The sequence below is a fragment of the Lagenorhynchus albirostris genome, chromosome 9 (genome assembly GCF_949774975.1).
Source record: "Lagenorhynchus albirostris chromosome 9, mLagAlb1.1, whole genome shotgun sequence".
NCBI classification, from domain to species: domain Eukaryota; kingdom Metazoa; phylum Chordata; class Mammalia; order Artiodactyla; family Delphinidae; genus Lagenorhynchus; species Lagenorhynchus albirostris.
Window position 1 is genome coordinate 46,148,518 of NC_083103.1, and position 19,570 is coordinate 46,168,087.

The following is a 19,570-nucleotide window of genomic DNA, read 5'->3' on the forward strand; positions in this document are numbered from 1 at the left end:
TTGCCTGCATTGTGGGAAAGGGGCCTGTAATGAGCCGAGCCATTCAGATGGGATCAAACAGTTCAGAATCTCTGTGGACTCTCTTCACAAGATGAAGAAGAGCCTCACTTGGCACCTCCGTATGCTTCTGGAGTTATTCTTCAGGGTTTCCTTTGCAGGGTACAAAGAGTGAAGCTCTGGGGAAAGCTGTGAGTTAATAGGAATCAATGAGGGCTTAAGATGCATTAGTACCTTGTGATCATACTGGGTTAAATTTTCTAGACCTTAGAGTTTCCTTAAAATAATCCAAAATCCGAATCCAAAGAAATGAAAAAAAGGTTTGGCTCAGAAAGGGTAATCTTTGATGAACAAAGATGTAATATCCAGCCTTCCTGCTGGATTTAGTTTTTGGAGGCAGTGATGCCATTTGGCTTCAGCAGAACAAATACTCTCCAAGTAGACCTGGCCTTATGAAAAGAGCAGAATCCAACATTCCTCTTTCTTCCCCAGCTCACATTTCCAGTACTACTTCATAGAATAGTTTTAGAAAAAAAAAATCAGGAGTCATGTATTAGGGAGGGTTCTTTCCCCAATCTACCCTCAAATAAACTGTACAAACAAATACATGCAAAATCACTCTAGTCACATATGAGTGCCTATTTTAAGTAACTAACCAAGATTAATTTGGGCACCTCCATTTGATGGAATATTATACAGCTATTAATTATGGGTTTTCAAAGAATGTTTAATGACATTAGAAAATGTTCTTGTTATAATGCTAAGATGGAAAAAGAGAGAGTAACATTGTGTATATCTAATACGACCTAAATTGTATAAGAAAAAGCGTGAATAGAAGAAAAACAAAGAAAACTCACCATGTCCTTATTAGTGGGTTATATGTGGGTGGAAGGATGATGAGTGATTTTAATTTTTGTCCTGCATTTTCCAAATTCCCCACAGTGAACATTTATACTTTTAATCAGAGGGGAAAGCATTATTTAAAAATAGATTTGGGGGCTTCCCTGGTGGCATAGTGGTAGAGAGTCTGCCTGCCGATGCAGGGGACACGGGTTCGTGCCCCGGTCCGGGAGGATCCCACATGCCATGGAGCAGCTGGGCCCGTGAGCCACGGCTGCCGAGCCTGTGTGTCCGGAGCCTGTGCTCCACAAAGGGAGAGGCCACAACAGTGAGAGGCCCGCATACCGCAAAAAAAAAAAAAAAAAAAAAAGATTTGGTCTTTAGTTCACTTAATGGTATCGTACTAATGTTAATTTCTTAGTTTTGCTAAAGATACGTGTAAATGTAGGATGTTAACATTAGGGGACACTGGGTGAAGAGTATATGGGAACTCTGAGTACTCTCTTAGCAACTTTTCTATAACGTCTAAGCTTATTTCAAAATAAAAAGTTTAAAAAATAGATATGGAAAAATGGAAAGGAAAACAGGTTCAGAATGAGCATCTGTTCAGTTTGAGATGTGAAGTTAGCCTTTTGAAAAGGTAAGATAGATCTTTAGGGAAAAATTAATTTGCCTTCTCCTTCCTTTGGTCCTGATGACCTGCTGATTTGAACATCCTTATAATGTTAGAGAAGAACACGATACAGATAATTCTTCAGTTCAATAAAGTAAGATTAGTTAATTGTGTGGATGGTATGTGGACCTGCTCTTTGGTTCTGGTTAACAATCATTAGTTAAAAGATTCACTGGAAGCCATGGAGGGAGGAGTGATGGCCAAAGTCAGGAATGAGGATGCACAAAGCCCTGCCTTACATAACACTTTCACTCCCATCCTACGTGCCTTCATGATATTGTTTGGTTCTGTTGATTCTTTGTGCCATTTATTGCTCCTGGTTACTTCAAACTGAGCCATCATTGTTGACGTGCTTTCCAGCTTTCCCTTTGAGTTGGAATTACTCCAAGGTCAGTTTGCCTGAAAGCAGGAGTTAATTTCCTTGCTACTCCTGTGCTCGTTCCTTACTTGAAGCCCCTCAGCCCCTGCTTGAGACATCATAGTCCAGCTTTAAAGAAACCAACTGTGAGAACATGAACGCACCTTAACAAATTACCAGTCAGGAATGCAAGACGATCTTTGGTCCCCATCTTCCGCAGATGTGGACGGTCAGTCGGAAACATCCAGCATCTATTCATGAAAATAAGTTTCAAGAGCTAAATTGTAGTTATATAGGTGGCAATACTGGTTCTTCAGGATTAAAGTGTCATCGTGCTGCAAGCTGAGGGCTTGCAGCGTCTTGGCATATGGAGTTAATCATCTAGTCCCTTGAGAGTTGTTCTAATGAAATGTTTACAGAGTTGTAGCGAATGTTCAGCTGAGTGCTTTGCCAGGATTTGGCTTCCGATAATTTTGTTTCTTCATACAGAGAAGCACAGCTCAGTAAAAGAGAGCTTCCGCTACGCAAACCTTACATGCAGCTCTGGCAAGCAAGTCCCGGGAGCCCCCGGACGACCGAGCACCCCTAAGGAAATGTTTATCACTGTTGAGTTTGAGCTTGAAACTAACCAAAAGGAGGTGACAGGTTGGTTTGAAAACAGTCTGTGGTGCCAGACTTCTTACGGCTTGCTCCTTATTTCTTTGCCTTTCACTTTTCATCATTCTTGCCGGGGGTGGGGGGGTGGCCGGAAATAGTGCAACCACTGAAGTATCTCCTGTTTTTTTTCACCCCCAAACTAAACTGAATTGTTTTGGAACCTGATGATTTTATCTGCTTCATCAAAACCCAAAGCTACCATTTTGGTCAACAAATTTCTGTTTGAACTGAATGCTGCCCAGCCTGCTAGGTGCCCAGCTCCAAGCCTCTCCCCATGCTGTGCACAGGGAGCTGTGGGTGTTTGTGGGTCCTGCAGTTGGTCTGGACATGCTCACATGCTGCAGCCTGACCCCTCCACTGCTGTCCCTCTCGTTTCTTCAGCCTCTTGTGATCCGAGTTGCATCATAAAGCGAACAGAGAAGCGGCTCCGGAAGGCCATCCGCACGCTCCGGAAGGCTGCCCACAGGGAGCAGTTTCACCTCCAGCTCTCAGGCGTGGACCTCGAAGTGGCTAAAAAGTCTCCCCAAACATCTGAACACTGGGCGGAGTCCTGTGGAGTGGGTCAGGGCCATGTAGGAAACCAATGTGGTGAGTGGCCCGCTGGCCGGGACATTCTTGCTAACAGAACTGTCTTGAGCTCCAAAAACACTAAGGGTAACCGAAAGCAAGTCTGTCCCATCCTTTCTCCCCAGGCTTCTTCCAGAGAACACCTGGGACACCCACGCTCATTTAAGAACTACATGTGGGTGTTGGCCTTGCCTACAGGATCAGGAGCCCCCCAGCACCTGGCATAGTGCCTGGCACTTAATAACTCTCTGTTGGGTTGAGAGACAGAATGGAAGAGGCAGAGTTGATGAGAAGAGGGAGTGTTGCCCCTTAAGGATCTGAGGGACCGTGGTCTTCAAAGCACTGTGGTCCCCCAGCTGGGGCAGGACTGCAAGTATAAGGCATCCATGAGCCTTCTCGACACTCCACTATCACAGTTCCCCTATCATCCCTCTGGTGTGACACATGGTGGCAATGAACAAACTCCTGTCCATAGTTTTGTGCAGAGGCAAGGCTGGGGGTCGCTCAGCTGCCTTATGAGATCCCTGAGCTATGGCCCAAGCTTTCTAGTAGTGTCAGTTCCAGTGTATGGTGGTGGTGGTGGTGGTGGTGGTGTGTGTATGTATGCGTGTGTGTGCATGTATCAGAATTAAACTTGAGCAATATCAATTCTATTCCTTTGATGAAGTTCCAGGCAAGAGGAATCTGGGCAAGACGTTCCAAGGTGGTCAGTCTTGAAATTTGTTTGTTGTGAGAGACTGTTCTGGGCAATTATGAGAGATTCTACCTAAAAAGTCTTAGATGGGGGGAAATTAGGGTCTCTCTTTACAGTAATACTGTAACCATTTGTTGAATCCTCATCTGTCACAAGCATAACACTAAGCATTATATCTGCATGACCTCATTCAGTCCTTCCAGTAATCTTACCAGGTAGGTATTATTATCTCCATTTTACAGATGAGCAAACTGGAGCTCAGAGGGATAAGTGCTCTTGCTCAAGGTCCCATGGATGGTCCCACTCCAAAACCTGTGCTCTGGTCCCAAGAAAGGTGAATTTCGATAACCAGACCCCTCCAGAGTAAATTGGTGTCCTTTCTGAAGTGTCATTGGAATCATGAGGCCTGAGAAATGATGCTTGAGCTAAGGAGTGATAAACCAGTGTTTCTGAAGAAGCAAAGCTGAGCCCAGAGGCACTTGTTCAGAAGAATTGTCAGCAATAGGTCCACAGCCCAACTCTGTTGCTTTGCCAAAACATAGTGAAAATCATGTGTAAAATCAGTGTAACTGTCCACCAGGGGCTGGTTCTCAGATAGTCTTGACTTTTATTCCAGCTGACTCTCCTAAAAAAAAAAAAAAAAAGGTAAGAACAACCCAGCTGGTTGGTTGGTTCTCACTGAAAATTCTAAGAGTTCCAGTTTCCGTACCAAAATGGTGATGAGAGTTGGCTGTTGCCGCCCTGCTTTCCAGGGTGAGTTGCAGAAACTGTCAGGATAGGCGGGCCAGCCTCCTTCTGGCCTCTCAGAGCTGAATTGCACCCCTTCCCCCAGCTTCTGTCCTGTGGGAAGAGGCCCTGCAGGCTCACCAGGGAGGTTTATGGGTCAGTTAAGAGTTCAGGAAAAGCTAGTGTCAAGGGCCCTGTGGAACAACTCCCAGTGAGAGTATTATTAGTACTACCATGGGGATGCTTCTGGGGAATAGAGGCCTCAGGGGGAGGATTAGCAGTTACTTAACAGAGGCCTCATGACCGTGACAGCTGGTGAAAGACACTCAGTACAAGGTTTGTGTAGCTGTTGTGTGTGTGAACGTGTCCCTGAGATGCTTATCACGCTGAGTTAAGTTGGATTTGCTTCTAAGAGAGGCCATGTATCCTGTCTCAAGAGCTCCCTCTAGCACTGGATGAATTTTGTAGTCCACAACGTCAGGTTCACCCTGCCTGACAGCAGTGTTAAAGATTTTACCATGTCAAAGAAACAGCACAAGGAACTACCAGTGAAACTCCTTTCTCCTGCTGGAGGGAGGAAGTGGGTGTAAAGAGGAGTCAGGTGTGTTAGTTAGAAAGGCTTTTTACCCAGCAGACTCCTGGCATGGGCAAACCATGGTGTCTTTGTGTGTGTGTGTGTGTGTGTGTGTGTGTCTTATATTCCTGATCTATTTAATGGTGTTAGAACATCATAAAAAGCAGGCTTACTGGTATTTTCTGAGCTCTGATGGCACATGCAGTGGAGACAAACCTAGGGTAGTTCTTTTTAGAAATTGTTTTGTGTTTCTAGAAAAGAGCCCAAAGACTGCTTTGAGTCACTTGGAAGGAGAGATGGAACCATTATGTTTTTCCTTTAAAATATTTTTTATTTAGTTTTTAATTACCTAAGTGGTGCATATTCCAAATGATACAGAAATGTACACAGTTAGGATGGAAACTTTCCCATCAGCTCCCAATCCCACTCCCCAGAAATAATCACTGTCAATAGTTTGCTGTGTATCTTTCCACATCTGTTTTTATGCACGTATAAAAATGAAATTTTATTGACTCATTCAATAAATATTTATTGAGCACCTACTGTGTGCCAGATACTATTCTAGGTGCTGGGAATCCAATAATGAGACAAAAGAGCAAAAATCTCAGCCCTCATTGAGTTTACATTTCTGGAGGAGGGAGACAGACCACAAACGAATAAAGAAGGAAATATATCCTGTAGCAAATGTTGGTAAGGGGGTGACGAACAGGTAAGCAGAGAAGTAGAATAGAAGATTCTATTTTGGCAAGGGGAGGGGTGAGGAGGAGTGTACTCCCCCAAAACATAGACTGTGTTCAGGGACAGTGGTCATTGGAAAGTGTCATTTGGGCAGAGGTGTGAAGGATGGGAGGAACCAGCTATGGGGAGATCTGGGGGAAAGAGTCCCAGCCAAAGGCAACAGCAAGTACAAAACCCCTGAGGGCTGGAGAGAAGGCCAAGATAATGAGAGCTGAGGGAGGGAGGGCAGAGGAAGAAAGTAAGAGCAGTAGCAGAGGGCCAGATCATGTGGGGAGTGGAAATCCTGGTGAGGTCGCTGAATCTGAGTGAGAGAAAAGCCAATGAAGGGATTTGAGTGAAGAGGTAACAAGGTTCTGACTTAACGTTTCAAAAGGATAACTTTGGCTGCTGTATTGAAAATAGGCTGTAGGTTTATGCGTGAAAAAAACCAAAAAATATATCAATGCAGTTTTAATAGTGCTGTGTATTGTTTTTAACTACAGGGTAGATCATGGACATCTTTCCATGCTACCAGAGGAGCTACCATACTTCTTTTAAAGCTTCCTAATCTATATTTGTTTTAAGACACCAGTGTTTATTAGCCATACTCCTATTGGTGGACATTTAATCAAGTTATTCCTGATTTTTCTGTTACAAATAACGCTGCAGTGAATTTTCTTTTTGTGCACATGTCCAGTATTTCTGAAGGATAGACGTGCAGATGTCTAATTGCAGGTCAAAGGACATGCATATTTAAAACTGAATAGATGCTGCTAAATTACCCTCCAAAAAACATACTAATATATACTCCCTCCAACATTGTATATGAGTGTTTTTTGCCCTGCCTCATTGCTAACATGGATTATATATTACTGATCTTTTTCTTTTTTAAATTTAATTTAATTTATTTTTGGCTGTGTTGGGTCTTCGTTGCTGTGCACGGGCTTTCTGTCAGTCGCAGCGAGCAGGGGTTGCTCTTCGTTGCAGTGTGCATGTTTCTCATTGCTGTGCCTTCTCTTGTTGTGGAGCACGGGCTCTAGGCGGGCGGGCTTCAGTAGTTGTGGCATGTGGGCTCAGTAGTTGTGGCTCGCGGGCTCTAGATTGCAGGCTCAGTAGTTGTGGCGCATGGGCCCAGTTGCTCTGCGGCATGTGGGATCTTCCCAGACCAGGGCTCAAACTCGTGTCCCCTGCATTGGCAGGCAGATTCTTAACCACTGCACCACCAGGGAAGCCCTACTGATCTTTTAAATTTTTGCAAATCTGATAAGTAAAAATAATAGTCATTTTAACTTATTTTTCTTTGATTATTAGTAAGACTGAGCATGCCTTCATATGTCTGTGGCGATTTAGATTTCTTCTTCTGAGAATATCCTTATGCTTTGCCTATTTTTCCATTGATTTTTTTGGTTTTCCAGTATGATTTTTAAAAAATAAAATTTAAAGTCCCAAGTTATATCAAAGAACATAGTCACTTCTGACCAAACATTTTCTTTCTTATAGTCATTTTTATACAGTAAAGTCTCATTAATTTGACATTTAAGGACTTTGGGGACAGCCTGCTCTGCAGGTGACCTTTGTACCATCATCTGTGATCAATTTTAGCAAGATGGCAAAAAAGAAAAATAGCTATTATATTCTCCAAGGAACAAATTCCTTAAGCTCACAGTAATTCATAAAGTCCTTCATATATAGAAGAAGAAAGAAAAGAAAAAATTAATGATGAAATGGATTTCTATTTTTCTTTCATAGCTGTTTATCCTTTCATAAAGGATACATTATTTAAGGAATATACTTGCTAAAGTATAAATTTTTTTTTTTTTTTGCGGTATGCGGCCTCTCCTGCTGCGGAGCACAGGCTCCAGACGCACAGGCTCAGCGGCCATGGCTCACGGGCCCAGCCGCTCCGCGACATGTGGGATCCTCCTGGACCAGGGCACAAACCTGTGTCCCCTGCATCGGCAGGTGGACTCTCAACCACTGCGCCACCAGGGAAGCCCTGAAGTATAAATTTTTGTATTTGATTATTTTGAAAACTTGTTGAAATTTTAAAAAGATACAATCCAGGCACCTGGCAAACTGGGAAGTATCCTAGTGCCTGGGTTCTTGAGAGACTAGAAAAGTTTAATTCAACTTGTAATAGTAGTAGTGTTCCTCTGCAGTAGTTGAAAAAACTTAATTAAAACAGAATTTATTGAGATCCCACTCTGTGCCACTCTATGAACTTAGGTTGAAGCAGTGAGAACATAATGGGTGAGAAGCCTGCTTTTATGAAGTTCACATTCTAATGGAAGGAGATGGACAATAAAAAAATAAAGAGAAAGGTAATTTCAGAAATTATAATTGTTATTGAAGATAATAAAACAGAAAGGGTCAGAGGGGAGGAGAGATTACTAGTCCCTACAGGGTGTTCATGGGAGACCATCAGAGCAGGTGACGTTTGAGCTAAGACCTAATTGAGAAGGAGGAGCTGGCCATGCAAAACTCTGATAGAGGCAGGGGGTGCTCTGATGGAGGGGATAGCAGCAAGTGCAAAGGGCCTGAGGCAGGAAGGAGCCAGGCATTTTCTTCTTAAGTTTTCAAAATTGAGAAATTATTTGGAACTGAACAGGCAGCAAATTTCTTTTCTGTTTTAAATCAAGGAAAATATAAAGTGTATATTAGCAATATAGACCAATATTAGACCAATATTTAGCACATGGACTTGGTAGGAAACGCTTTTAATTTAAAAAACATAATTTAATAAAATGTTGACATGTATTGAGCACTTAATGTGTTCAGCCCTGTGCTAAGTACTTTACATGTCTCATCTCATTTAGTCTCATCACAAGTCATTCTGCATCATGCCCTTTTTACAGATAAGGAAACTAAGGCATAAGAAGGTAAGCAGTTTTCCCAGTGTCATGCAGCAAGTCAGTGGCAGAGCCAGGATTCGCATTCAGATCTGACTCAAGAGCCTATGTTCCTAACCATCTCAAATTGAATGCTCTCACGTCTCCCACATATAGCCTGTGCCCTGTGATTATCTTACTCATGATGCACTCGTATGGAGTGCCCTGCATGGGCCAGCTCTGAGGTGGGTGCTGAGGAGGTCTGAATAAATATGACAGCATCCCTCAAGTCGTAACCCTCCCAGGGAAGAGTCAGAGAAGGCTTCCCCAAAGAGAGAAAGCCTAAGTGAGTTTTGAAGGATGCACAGATGAAGCATAAATGGGGAGGAGCATTCAGGCAGAGGAACAGCCTTAGGTAGTGAGGTTGAGCAAGATGTGCACAGGGCATTATTGGCATTTCAGTATTACTAACCCTGGAGTGGAAGGTAGGATGCAGTGAGCAGCTAGGCTACTGGGCAAAACATGGCCAAGTCATGAGAGACCTTGAATATGTTGCTAAGGAGCCTTGACTTTATCTCTAGGTGACAGGTGTCATTAGAGGCTTTAATCAAGGAGCATAAGGTCATATTTACATTCTAGAAAGATCTCTCTAACTGAATTGGGGGTCAGGACTGGAGGCAGAAAAACCAATCTGGGAGCTTCTGAATGCTTTGCATAAGAGATATTGAGAACATGAAGGCACTAGATGGAGTAGAATAGAAGCAGTGGATTAGAGAAATATTTAGGAGGAAACGTGAGCAGCATTTGGTGATAAATTGGGTTGGGGACTGAGACGAGGAAAGAGTTGGGGTGAGCTCAGAGGTTTCTGACTCGGCCTCTGATCCTGCACTTGCTTCCCATATGTCCCTCATCTCACCCAGCCCTGTTTCATATGCAGGAGGCACTGAGAAAAAGCCTCTGGGTTGGTTGAATGGCTAGATGAATGTGATCACTGGGGAAGAAATAATCAGAAAAGATTTATAGGAAAAGCAGAAAAAATGGGCTCTTGAGAGGGCATGAGAAAGAACGAAAACTCAGATACAGAAAAGGGGACTAAAGGCTGAGTTTGAGAAGTGTAGGGAGGCAAGTCAAGGAGGTTTTTGAGCCAGGGAGTGAAGCAGTCAGAGAAGCACTTTAGGAAAGTGAATCTTTTTTTTTTTTAATTTTTTTAAAATTTTATTTATTTATTTTTTGCTGCGTTGAGTCTTCATTGCTTCGCGCGGGCTTTCTCTAGCTGCGGCGAGAGGGGGCTACTCTTTGTTGTGGTGCGCGGGCTTCTCATTGCGGTGGCTTCTCTTGTTGCGGATCACAGGCTCTAGGCGCATGGGCTTCAGTAGTTGTGGCATGCAGGCTCTAGAGCACAGGCTCAGTAGTTGTGGCGCACGGGCTTAGTTGCTCCGCGGCATGTGGGATCCTCCCTGGCCAGGGCTTGAACCCATATCCCCTGCATTGGCAGGCAGATTCGTAACCACTGCGCCACCAGAAACCCCTAGGAAGGTGAATCTGATGGCAGCATGTAATAACAGAGCTGAGGCCGAGAGGAACACAGGCAAGGGAAATCATTGGAAGGTTATTGGAGTAATCTAGATACGAGATGGAGAGGAGCAAAGGACACTAGTGCCATGAGGATGAAGCATAGGGGATGGACAAAAGGGACACAACTGTAGGATGCTGCAGCAGGGAGGAGAGACGTCTGGGATAACTGTGGTTTGGAGCATTGGTGACTGGGAATATAGAGGTGCTGTTTAGAAAGAGAGTAAAGCCAGAGGGGTAGGAAGGCTTGGGAAGGGAAGAGAGAAGCATTCCCCTTGGGAAAGTTGAATTTGAGTTGCAACAAGACTCCCAGGCAGAAATGTCCATGGGCAGGTGGGAGTCTAGGAAAACGACTGCACCTCTCCATGTGCGGACTGACCCTCCTATCCTGCGTCTGTCCGTACATGCTCTGACTCGCCTGCTGCTGAAATGGATGAACAGCCCACGCTCCTTCCTAAGGGTAACTCCTGCCCTGGGGCTCTGGAGCCCATTCCCTCTCATCATCTCAAAAACGATACTCCTGCTGTTGTCCCCACCGACCCCCATCTCAGAATTCTCCTTCTCTACTGGATCATTTCAAACAGCACGCAAACCTACCTCCCGTCTTAAAACCCACACAAATCCTCCTTTGACTTCCTGCTTCTCTCCAGATCCTGCCTCCTTTCTTTGACCCCCTTGTAAAGCAAAACTCCTTGAAGGACTTGTCCAAATTTGCTGTCTTTACTACCTCACCGACCATTTTCTCCTCCACTCTAGCCAATCTGGTTTTCATTCCCAACCTCTCCACTGAAACTGCTTTTCCCAAGATTTCTAGCAACTTCCACGTTACCAAATCCAGTTTCCAGCTGTCCCTCAGACTCTGCTGATCACTCCTTCCTCCTGGAAACTCTTGTCATGGGTTTCACACACCACACACCTCCGGTTCTTCTTCTGCTTCACCAGCTGCTCCCTTTTCATTTTCCATACTGGTTCTCCCTTAATTTCTTATGTCTAAACATCAGGGATCCCAGGGCTCAGTCCTCCATGCCCCTCGCCTATCTTCACACTCTCCTCGGTGACCTCATCCAGCGCCATAGCTTTAAATACCACCACATGCTAGTGACTCCCAAACTGCCCTCTCCAGCTCTAACCTCTATCTGAATCATGGACTTCTCTGTTCTAGAGGTGCTGAACATTTTTGATCACACATATACACACACACAGTGCAATACTTTTGAATTTGTGAATGTTTACTTATTTTTAAATTATATACTCTTACTGTTGGCTAATATATTGTGTACAACATAACAAGTAGAAGAATGAGATACAGTTTACATAAACAAAATTTCAAATAGCTGGCTAGTCTCTGAGGGACCGTATTGACAACTTGGTAAGGTTCATTGTGAACAGTAGTGGTTGTAAATCATTTTTCAAATAGTCTTTTTGTTCATTACTAGTGTTTTGGCTTAACTCTTTTCAGATCTGATTAAATTGTCACTGTTTCTATCCCGTGATGTGGTTTGACAAGAGCTAGTACCAGGAGAACAAGCTGTGTCAGCCCTGCACTTCCCTGTGGTTCACCTGCACTTGCATCATTGGTTTTGCATCATGGGCCCAGGATTTCTACAGGAATTGTTTAAAGCTGCTTTCTACTTTGTGATGGTTCAGTTGGTTGAAACTAGATCATTTTAATCAGGAAATCTATTCAATGAGGCACAACTGAAATTCTTCTCGAGACACTGAAAAGAAGTGAGTCAGTCAGTACCTCCCCACCCACAGGTCTCTTTCTTGGGGACCTTGTGTCTTCACACGTGTCTCTGACTTGTGGAGATGTGGACTGACTAAGGGACTAATTTTTTTTTGGCTGCATTGGGTCTTAGTTGAGGCACACAGGATCTTTTGTTGCTGCGCGCAGGCTCTTCGTTGCGGTGCGTGGGTTTCTCTCTGGTGTGGCGTGTGGGCTCAGTAGCACCGCAGCATGTGGAATCTTAGTTCCCCCACCAGGGATTGAACCCTCATCCCCTGCATTGGAAAGAGGATTCTCAACCACTGGACCACCAGGGTAGTCCCTAATCTTTTTTTCTTTTAAACAGAAGAACTTTAAAAAAATGATTTTTCTTTCAGTTTTATTGAGATATAACGGACATACAGTACTGTATAAGTTTAAGATGTACAACATAATGATTTGACTTACATGTATCATGAGATGATGACCACAGTAAGTTTAGTGAACCTCCATTATCTCGTATAGATACAACATTGAAGAAATAGAAAAAAAATGTTTCTCCTTGTGATGAGAACTCTTAGGATTTACTCTTTTAACAATTTTCATATGTAACATACAGCAGTGTCAATTATATTTATCATGTTATACATTGCATCCCTAGTACTTATTTATCTTATACCTGGTCGTTTGTATTTTTTGACCACCTTTATCCAATCTCCCTTTCTCCCACCCCCAAGCCCTGTGCAGCTCTGGTAACCACAAATCTGATCTCTTTTTCTGTGAGTTTGTTTGTTTGTTTGTTTTTGAAATATAATTGATATACAACACTATGTTAGTTCCTGGTATGTGACACAGTGATTTGATATTTCTGTACATTTCAAAATGATCACCATGGTAAATCTGGTTTAATTGCTAAACCAGTGAACCTTTCTTTACGTCTTATTTTTTAGATAAAAATTAATACACATAGATGTGAAAATGCTTTGCTCACACTCTGGATCATTTTGTAAATGTAAATGATACCCTGAGGTGTAGCGTTCTACCTTGGAGACCGCCGGTATAACCAGTGCCTTCTCAACACCAACCCTTGCGTGGCCAAAAAATATCTTAAACTTGACATGTCTAAACAAAACATTTTATTCTCCTCTCTCCCTCCAAAATAAAACCCACTTCTCCCTCATCTCCTTCATCCCTCATCTCCGTAACTGGCATCCCTGTTTGCCCAGTTGCTCAAGTTGAAAGCCTCAGTCTTTTTGGCCTCTCTTGCTCTGTCATGCTCCTTACTGAATCCATTAGCAAATCCTGTCAGATCTGCCTTTACATTATATCCTGAGCCTAACTAGTTTTCTCTTCCTCTGTTATTACCACTCTGTTCCAAACCACCACCATCTCCTGCCAGTCTGTTGCTATGGGCTCTGAATTGTTCTCCTTAGCCTTGCCTGTCTTCAGGCTGTTCTCCACACGGTAGCTAGAAGATCTTCTAGAAACATAAGTCAGATCATTTCACTGCCCCATTTGAAACCTCCAACACCCTTTGAGTAAGGTCCAATTTCCTTACCATGACCTTCAAGAACCTCCGTAAGCTGGCCCTTGCTTGCTTTTAGAGTCCATATCCTATCACCCAGCCCCTTTCACTATGTTCCTGCTACATTGGCTCTTTTGCCGTTAGGCAATACCATCACAAGGCTGTTTCTCTCATTTCACTCTGCCATCTGCTCAGAGAGGCCTTTCCTGGCTACTCTTCGAAAATAGCATTCATGCAAACTCCATCCCCACCACTCTTTGCCTTACCCTCTCTGCCTGTTTTACTTTTCTTCATTGCACTTACCTCTAGTTAGCATTCTACTATATATTTATTTGTTTGCTCATTTATTGTTCATACTCTCCACTAGAATGAGAGCCCCATTAGGGCAGGGCCCTGTCTGTCTCCTCTGCTGTATCTCCAGCCCCCAGAACAGTACTCTGCACATAATCAGTGCTAAGTATTTAACTGAATAAATGAGTAGATGAATCTTCACAGGAACAACAGATGAAATCCCAAGGATAGTTGCCAACACTAAGAGAAAAGAGGCCCAAGGGCAAATCTTTGGGGAAATACTTAACTTGAGGGCAAAAGAGGCACTCTAGAGGAAGTGAAATCTCAGTCCCATTAACTAGGCATGAAGAAAACAGCACGCACTGGGGAAACTCAGCAAGGAAGGCGTCAAGTCCGGCTCATCTCTCTGCCCCAACTCTAAGAATGTTTTCAAATAGCAAACTGAGCACACACCAAAAACCTGGACAGACGTGACAAATCAACCTCTCAGCCCAAGGGAGTGCTCTCTCCTGTTATCCTTAAACACTCATTTAAAAGGAGTTCAAATCAGTATCCTGAGGCCACAGCACTGCCTCGAGCGCCATTGCCTCTGAGCCGTGACAAAGCAGCAGCTCCAGGAGACCCTGGGAATCCACGTGGGCTGCCTGTGGCTCTCCTTCAGAAGGCAAGGCGTGATTCTTAAGAAAACAGTCAGATGCTGGAGAGTGACCCCTTTTATTAGGTTCACCATCTTAGCCACAGAGAGACCATAGTGTTTGTCCATAGCCTGAAATACTCAAAGGCCGTGGTATTGAAAAGAGGGCCAGCCTTCAGGTCTCTTTGTCACCATTAATCCTGGTCCCCACTGGTCTCTCCCTTTTGCATCAGAAAGGCTTTCTCTTTTTGAAGGGGAGAGAAAACAGCTGTGCGGGATTTGAGAATGGGATTTTAATGGTCACTGAAGACACACAAAAGCTTTGCTGTGATCGCAAAGTGTTCTGGGGGCAATTGACTCCTTTGTCTGGGGCAGCAAAACAAGCTGGCTGCTCAAGGAGAAAAGAGAAGCAACTGGAACTGGCATTGAGGTCTCTTTAGGTCAGATCTTTAGCAGATTTGCAAAGAGCTGTTTTCAGGAGTCTCTTCATGACATTTCAGAATAGCTTTTTAGTGTTTAGCCCATTTTTACCTTGTGAAAGGAACAAATTAATCTGGAAGGTGCTTGCCATGGATTATTTCTGTACGTCTTTCTCTCTGGAAGGAAGATGGAAACCGTGAGTGACAAGATGAGCTTGTTTATGTGGAGCAGGCCTTTCACTGTGAGAAAAAAGAACTGGTGCCCTCTTTTCTGCAGGGCAGCCCAAGGGGCATTTCTCAGTCCTTTGCTCACTTGAGAAATTGCAACAGATGTGGGATATCTTGAGGCTTCACAAAACGTAACCTTGAAAAGGCTTTGCGGGGTTTCAATAGTTCTAAGAAGGAGTGGACAACCAGAGCAGCGGGAGTCCGTCCAGTTACTCTTCGCAGAGAGAACCAGGTCCATTCTTGTCCACCTATATGAAGGGGATCGTTTTCTGCCAGAGGAACAGTGATAAAACAGACCAGACTGATCCGACTCTAAGTTATGATTCATGGGGCTGTTGGAATCTTTGCCGTCGTATGGGCACTGTCCCTTGAGGTGAATGAGTGTTATGAAAACAGCCGTTCCCAAAATGGACATGGCTTGGGCTAGAGGAGCTCCTAACAGCTCTGGTTTTATTTTCTTGCTGCCAGTCTTCATGACAGCTGGCTTGTTAGAGCCATGAAGGGGTTAGGCTCTCATTTACTGGCCTGCTTTAGGCGCTGGGATAGTCAGGTGGAACACAGGATAAAAAGCCATGAATTCCTACTACATAATTCAGCCCAGCTTTTCATAGGAGGTGAGCTGAAACCAGAGTAATTATGGAAACCATTATCCTGTAGGGCTGCATTTAGAGACTAAGTCTGGAATTATAGGCTCTGTCTGCCAGAGTTCTGTGCATCATACCCACGATAATGTCGTTTGCCAAGAGTTTGGTTCACTTTTAATTTTTTAAAAAATGTCATTAAATGAATTAAGAATGATATGTGAATATTGTAAAAGAAAATCCAAACAATATAAAAAAGTATTAAGATTTAGACTTTAAAGTAGACTTTGACTGATATCATTTAATTGTAAAAATAATATTTGAAATGTGGCATGTTTCATCTTACTATGATTTTTTTAAAAAGCCTCAGTTTTCTTTAAATTATGGGGTAAATAATGAAAAGACATTTTTATTACTGGTAATAGAGAACTTTGCCATGTTTAACCCTAAAAGTACATATGCAAATTGCATTTGTAGGGTAGGATGAAAACCAGTATTCCCCCTTACACACATTCAAGAGCTATAATAGCTAATTTTATCATGTGATATTTTGTTTTCTATTTCTTAGCAGCTTAGGTATAAAAGAAAATGTGTTTTATTCCAGTCAGACTCCCCTAATGCCCCATAGAGAATCCTTGGCAAAGTCTGGAATTGTGATTCAGTCGGCACTTTTATTCAATGACCTTTTTCCTCTTTAAACTCAAAGCTCTTGATCTCATTGTAGGTGTATTTCACAGATTAGCTGTGGGACCTTGGCCAAATTATTTAATGTCCCTAAGTCTCTGTTTCTGTGAAATGGAGCTAATCATAGCGCCCAGCTCCTTTGGGTGTTTCCAGAACTAAATGAGATAAAGTGTGTAAAGCTCGTGGCACAGTATCTAGTAGATGGTACGTACTCAACAAACGTCAGCCATCAGAAAGCCTGCTTTGGTGGTTATGATGATGTGCTTTAAATATTATACTAGGGAACCCACTTCAGTATATTTATATTCATATCCTAAAATAAGATATGAGCCCATGTTTAACTAAGAACACCAAAATATAATCAAAAGCATAGTTTATTAACTTCCTTGTAGTTTATTCTTTCAGGAGACATTTACTAGGCTTTGCTCTTTGTCATGTATCAATTTTATTACAAATATGAAGCATGCTGTTTTGCAGAGGTCATCTGTCAAGACCCTTGAGATCCCCCTCCCCACAGCCAACAGAGAGTGGGCTTTTTAAAACACAGCTTCTGGTCGTATTCTTCTCCTTTCAATGGTTCCTTTACCTGCAGGATAAAATCCAAAGGCCTGGCATTTAAGGACTTTTTCAGTCTATCCCCAACCTTCCTTTCTTCCCTTTCCTCCCATGTCAGGCGTGAATCTTTACAACCTGCCGCTCGTCCTATCTGGGGAGCTCCTACTCATCCTTCAAGGCCTGACACAAATGTGGCCTCCTCTAGGAAGCCTTCCAGGATGCCACCAGCCAGAATTAATAGCCCCCTCCTCTCTATTCTTCTAGCACCAGTCCTGTGTTCAGTGAATGATTATCACTTTTATACTCCTCCTGTGAAGTAGGGAATGTCATCAGTGCTTGTGTTCAAAAATAATTAGGACCACTGTGATCCCTGCCCCCGAGGAGCTCATGGTCTAGGGAGAGAGGACCTGTAAATGCCTCTAACAGTGGGTGACAGAGACCATGGCAGAGAGGTGTACACAGGGAACCCAGAGGTGGCACACCTTCTGTATTCAGGGGGTTTGTATGGGGGAGTGTGGGGTCAGTGCCATCTGTTTACCTTCATCTCTAGCACTCACATCATCCTTCCTTGGCCTCTGTGCCCTCACTGACAAGATCATTTCCCCCTTTGGCTAGTCAGTTGCAGGGCTGGAACATACTACGATGGAGTACAAGAACGCTGCATTTTATGTCCAAATGGAACCTTCCAAAATGAGGAGGGGCAAATCACATGCGAACCATGCCCAAGACCAGAAAATCCTGGGGCCCTGGAGACTCCAGAAGGCTGGAATGCATCTGAATGTGGAGGTGAGAATGCCCTCTGTCCCTTCTTACTCCTCCAATCTCCTGCATTGTTTAGCAGAAGGCATAAGTGCATTTCAGTGCAGACAATGCGTACTGCACCATGGAATTCCTACCATCAGGGACCGTATTGGGTTCATCATTGGCTCTCCAGTACCTAGCTCAATGCCTGACACATGCTGAACAAATGAATGAAGATCTGATAGAATACACTGACAGGAAAAAAATGTGTAAATGTTGCAATTGCATGTTTAATCACTGTAAATAAATATCCCCTGAGACCTGAGTGATCTCCCAGTGTGTAGGGACTACCTGAAAGTGTCCAAAAATGGAGGAAGTAGCGCTGATTCTTTTTCTAGCTTTGGTCTCAAAGTCAGAGCTTATTAATTTTTGTAAAAAAAGTATCCATCTGGTTATTTTGTTAAAACTCTGTGAAGAGTTTGTGCGTGTGTGTTGCATTTTTAGTTTTTATTTGTTTTCTAATTGAAGTATAGTTGATTTATAATGTTGTGTTAATTATTGCTGTACAGCTCAGTTATACATGTATATACATTCTTTTTTAAAATATTCTTTTCCGTTATGGTTTATCACAGGATATTGAATATAGTTCCCTGTGCTGTACAGTAGGACCTTGTCGTTTATCCATTCCATATATACTAGCCTACATCTGCTAACCCCGCACTCCTGCTCCACCCTTCCCCCGACCCCCTCCCCCTTGGCAACTACCAGTCTGTTCTCTATGTCCGTGATTCTCTTGAAGAGTTTTTAATTGTCTCTTATAAAATGTTAACCCTGGAGCCATGCTTACTTAGGTTCTGTGGGCTTCTTTCCTATTTACTGTACTAGTAAATGTCTTTATTAAACAGGAGAAGGGCCAGCTGTACTGACACTCTGTGGGCTCAAAGGGAAGGTGTGATTTGATGTGGCGCTTTGTAGGTGATGTCCACGGCAGAGTGCGCCGGAGCTCTGGCAGCCCTGCCTCTCCTTCTAGTGATTCCCAGAGCCAGATTTAGTTCCCACCTAAATGACTTCAAACTCAAGTGCAGGACCTTTTCTGGTTTACAAATCAGATCCTCAGACTGACGGTGTGACTCCTAGCATACTTCGGCCTGTTATGAAATCCTGGGACTAACGGCAAGGTTGATAAGGAGGTACTTTGGGGCATCTGTTCACACTTGTGTGTGACCTTAATAAGATATATTTATAGTACATCAGAATATTAGTAATAATAATAATAATTGCTAACGCTTATTGTATACTTGCCTTTACCAGGCATCATGCAGGCATTCATGAATAATTCCATGAGTTGTTCATATGGTTATTGTATCACTACAAAAACTTTATGGGGTTAAAGAGACTCATTCAAGGTCACACGGCCAAAGAGTGGAGGATTTGGAATCAGCAGCCAGGTCTGACAGACGCCAGACTCCTCCCTCAGGTGTGTTTGTTAAATGCCATTATATCTGTACCTTATGGGTAGAAAGAAAACCATGAAAATTAATAGAGGAGAGATGATTAGGAATATAAGAGACGGCAGATTTTTATAGCATCTTGGCAATGCCAGGCCAATTCCTAAGGAATGTGTGCTTTTAGCAATCCTTTTGTTTATGGCTGTGATACTTGTCATAAACTTAAAAAATATAATAAAGTACGGTGTTTAAAGTCAATAAATGCCTCTGGGTCCCTCTGTCAATGTGGATTGGATTGGTTGCATTTAGTACACTAATTGAGGGAGGCCAGGACACACCTTAGCGTAAGGAGATGTAACTTAGTAAATATAATTGGTAAAAAGGGGAGACTCTTCCGTGACCAGAAGAGTCTTTATATCACTAGGATGTAATCAGCTGGGTGAGGGTGTACTTCTGGGTCGAATTACCACATGGACTACAGGCAGAGAACCCTCTCTCTAGGGGCTCCTGCACTGCAGCAGCTGCCTGGGTCCCGGGTAGGCCTAAGCCTGCAGCC

The 19,570-nt window shown here is 43.2% G+C and overlaps 1 protein-coding gene across 4 annotated transcripts in view; it reads left to right on the forward strand.

The window, feature by feature from the left end:
• Nucleotides 1–19,570, forward strand: part of SCUBE2 (signal peptide, CUB domain and EGF like domain containing 2) — a 64,515-nt gene that overhangs the window by 33,797 nt on the left and 11,148 nt on the right. For 2 of the 4 annotated variants that reach the window (XM_060159708.1, XM_060159709.1), the window contains exons 15-17: nt 2,358–2,513; nt 2,907–3,113; nt 17,441–17,611. In XM_060159708.1, coding sequence (XP_060015691.1) covers nt 2,358–2,513; nt 2,907–3,113; nt 17,441–17,611 — 534 coding nt within the window. The remainder of the gene's footprint in view (nt 1–2,357; nt 2,514–2,906; nt 3,114–17,440; nt 17,612–19,570) is intronic. The other 2 variants (XM_060159710.1, XM_060159711.1) reach the window with 2 other exon arrangements.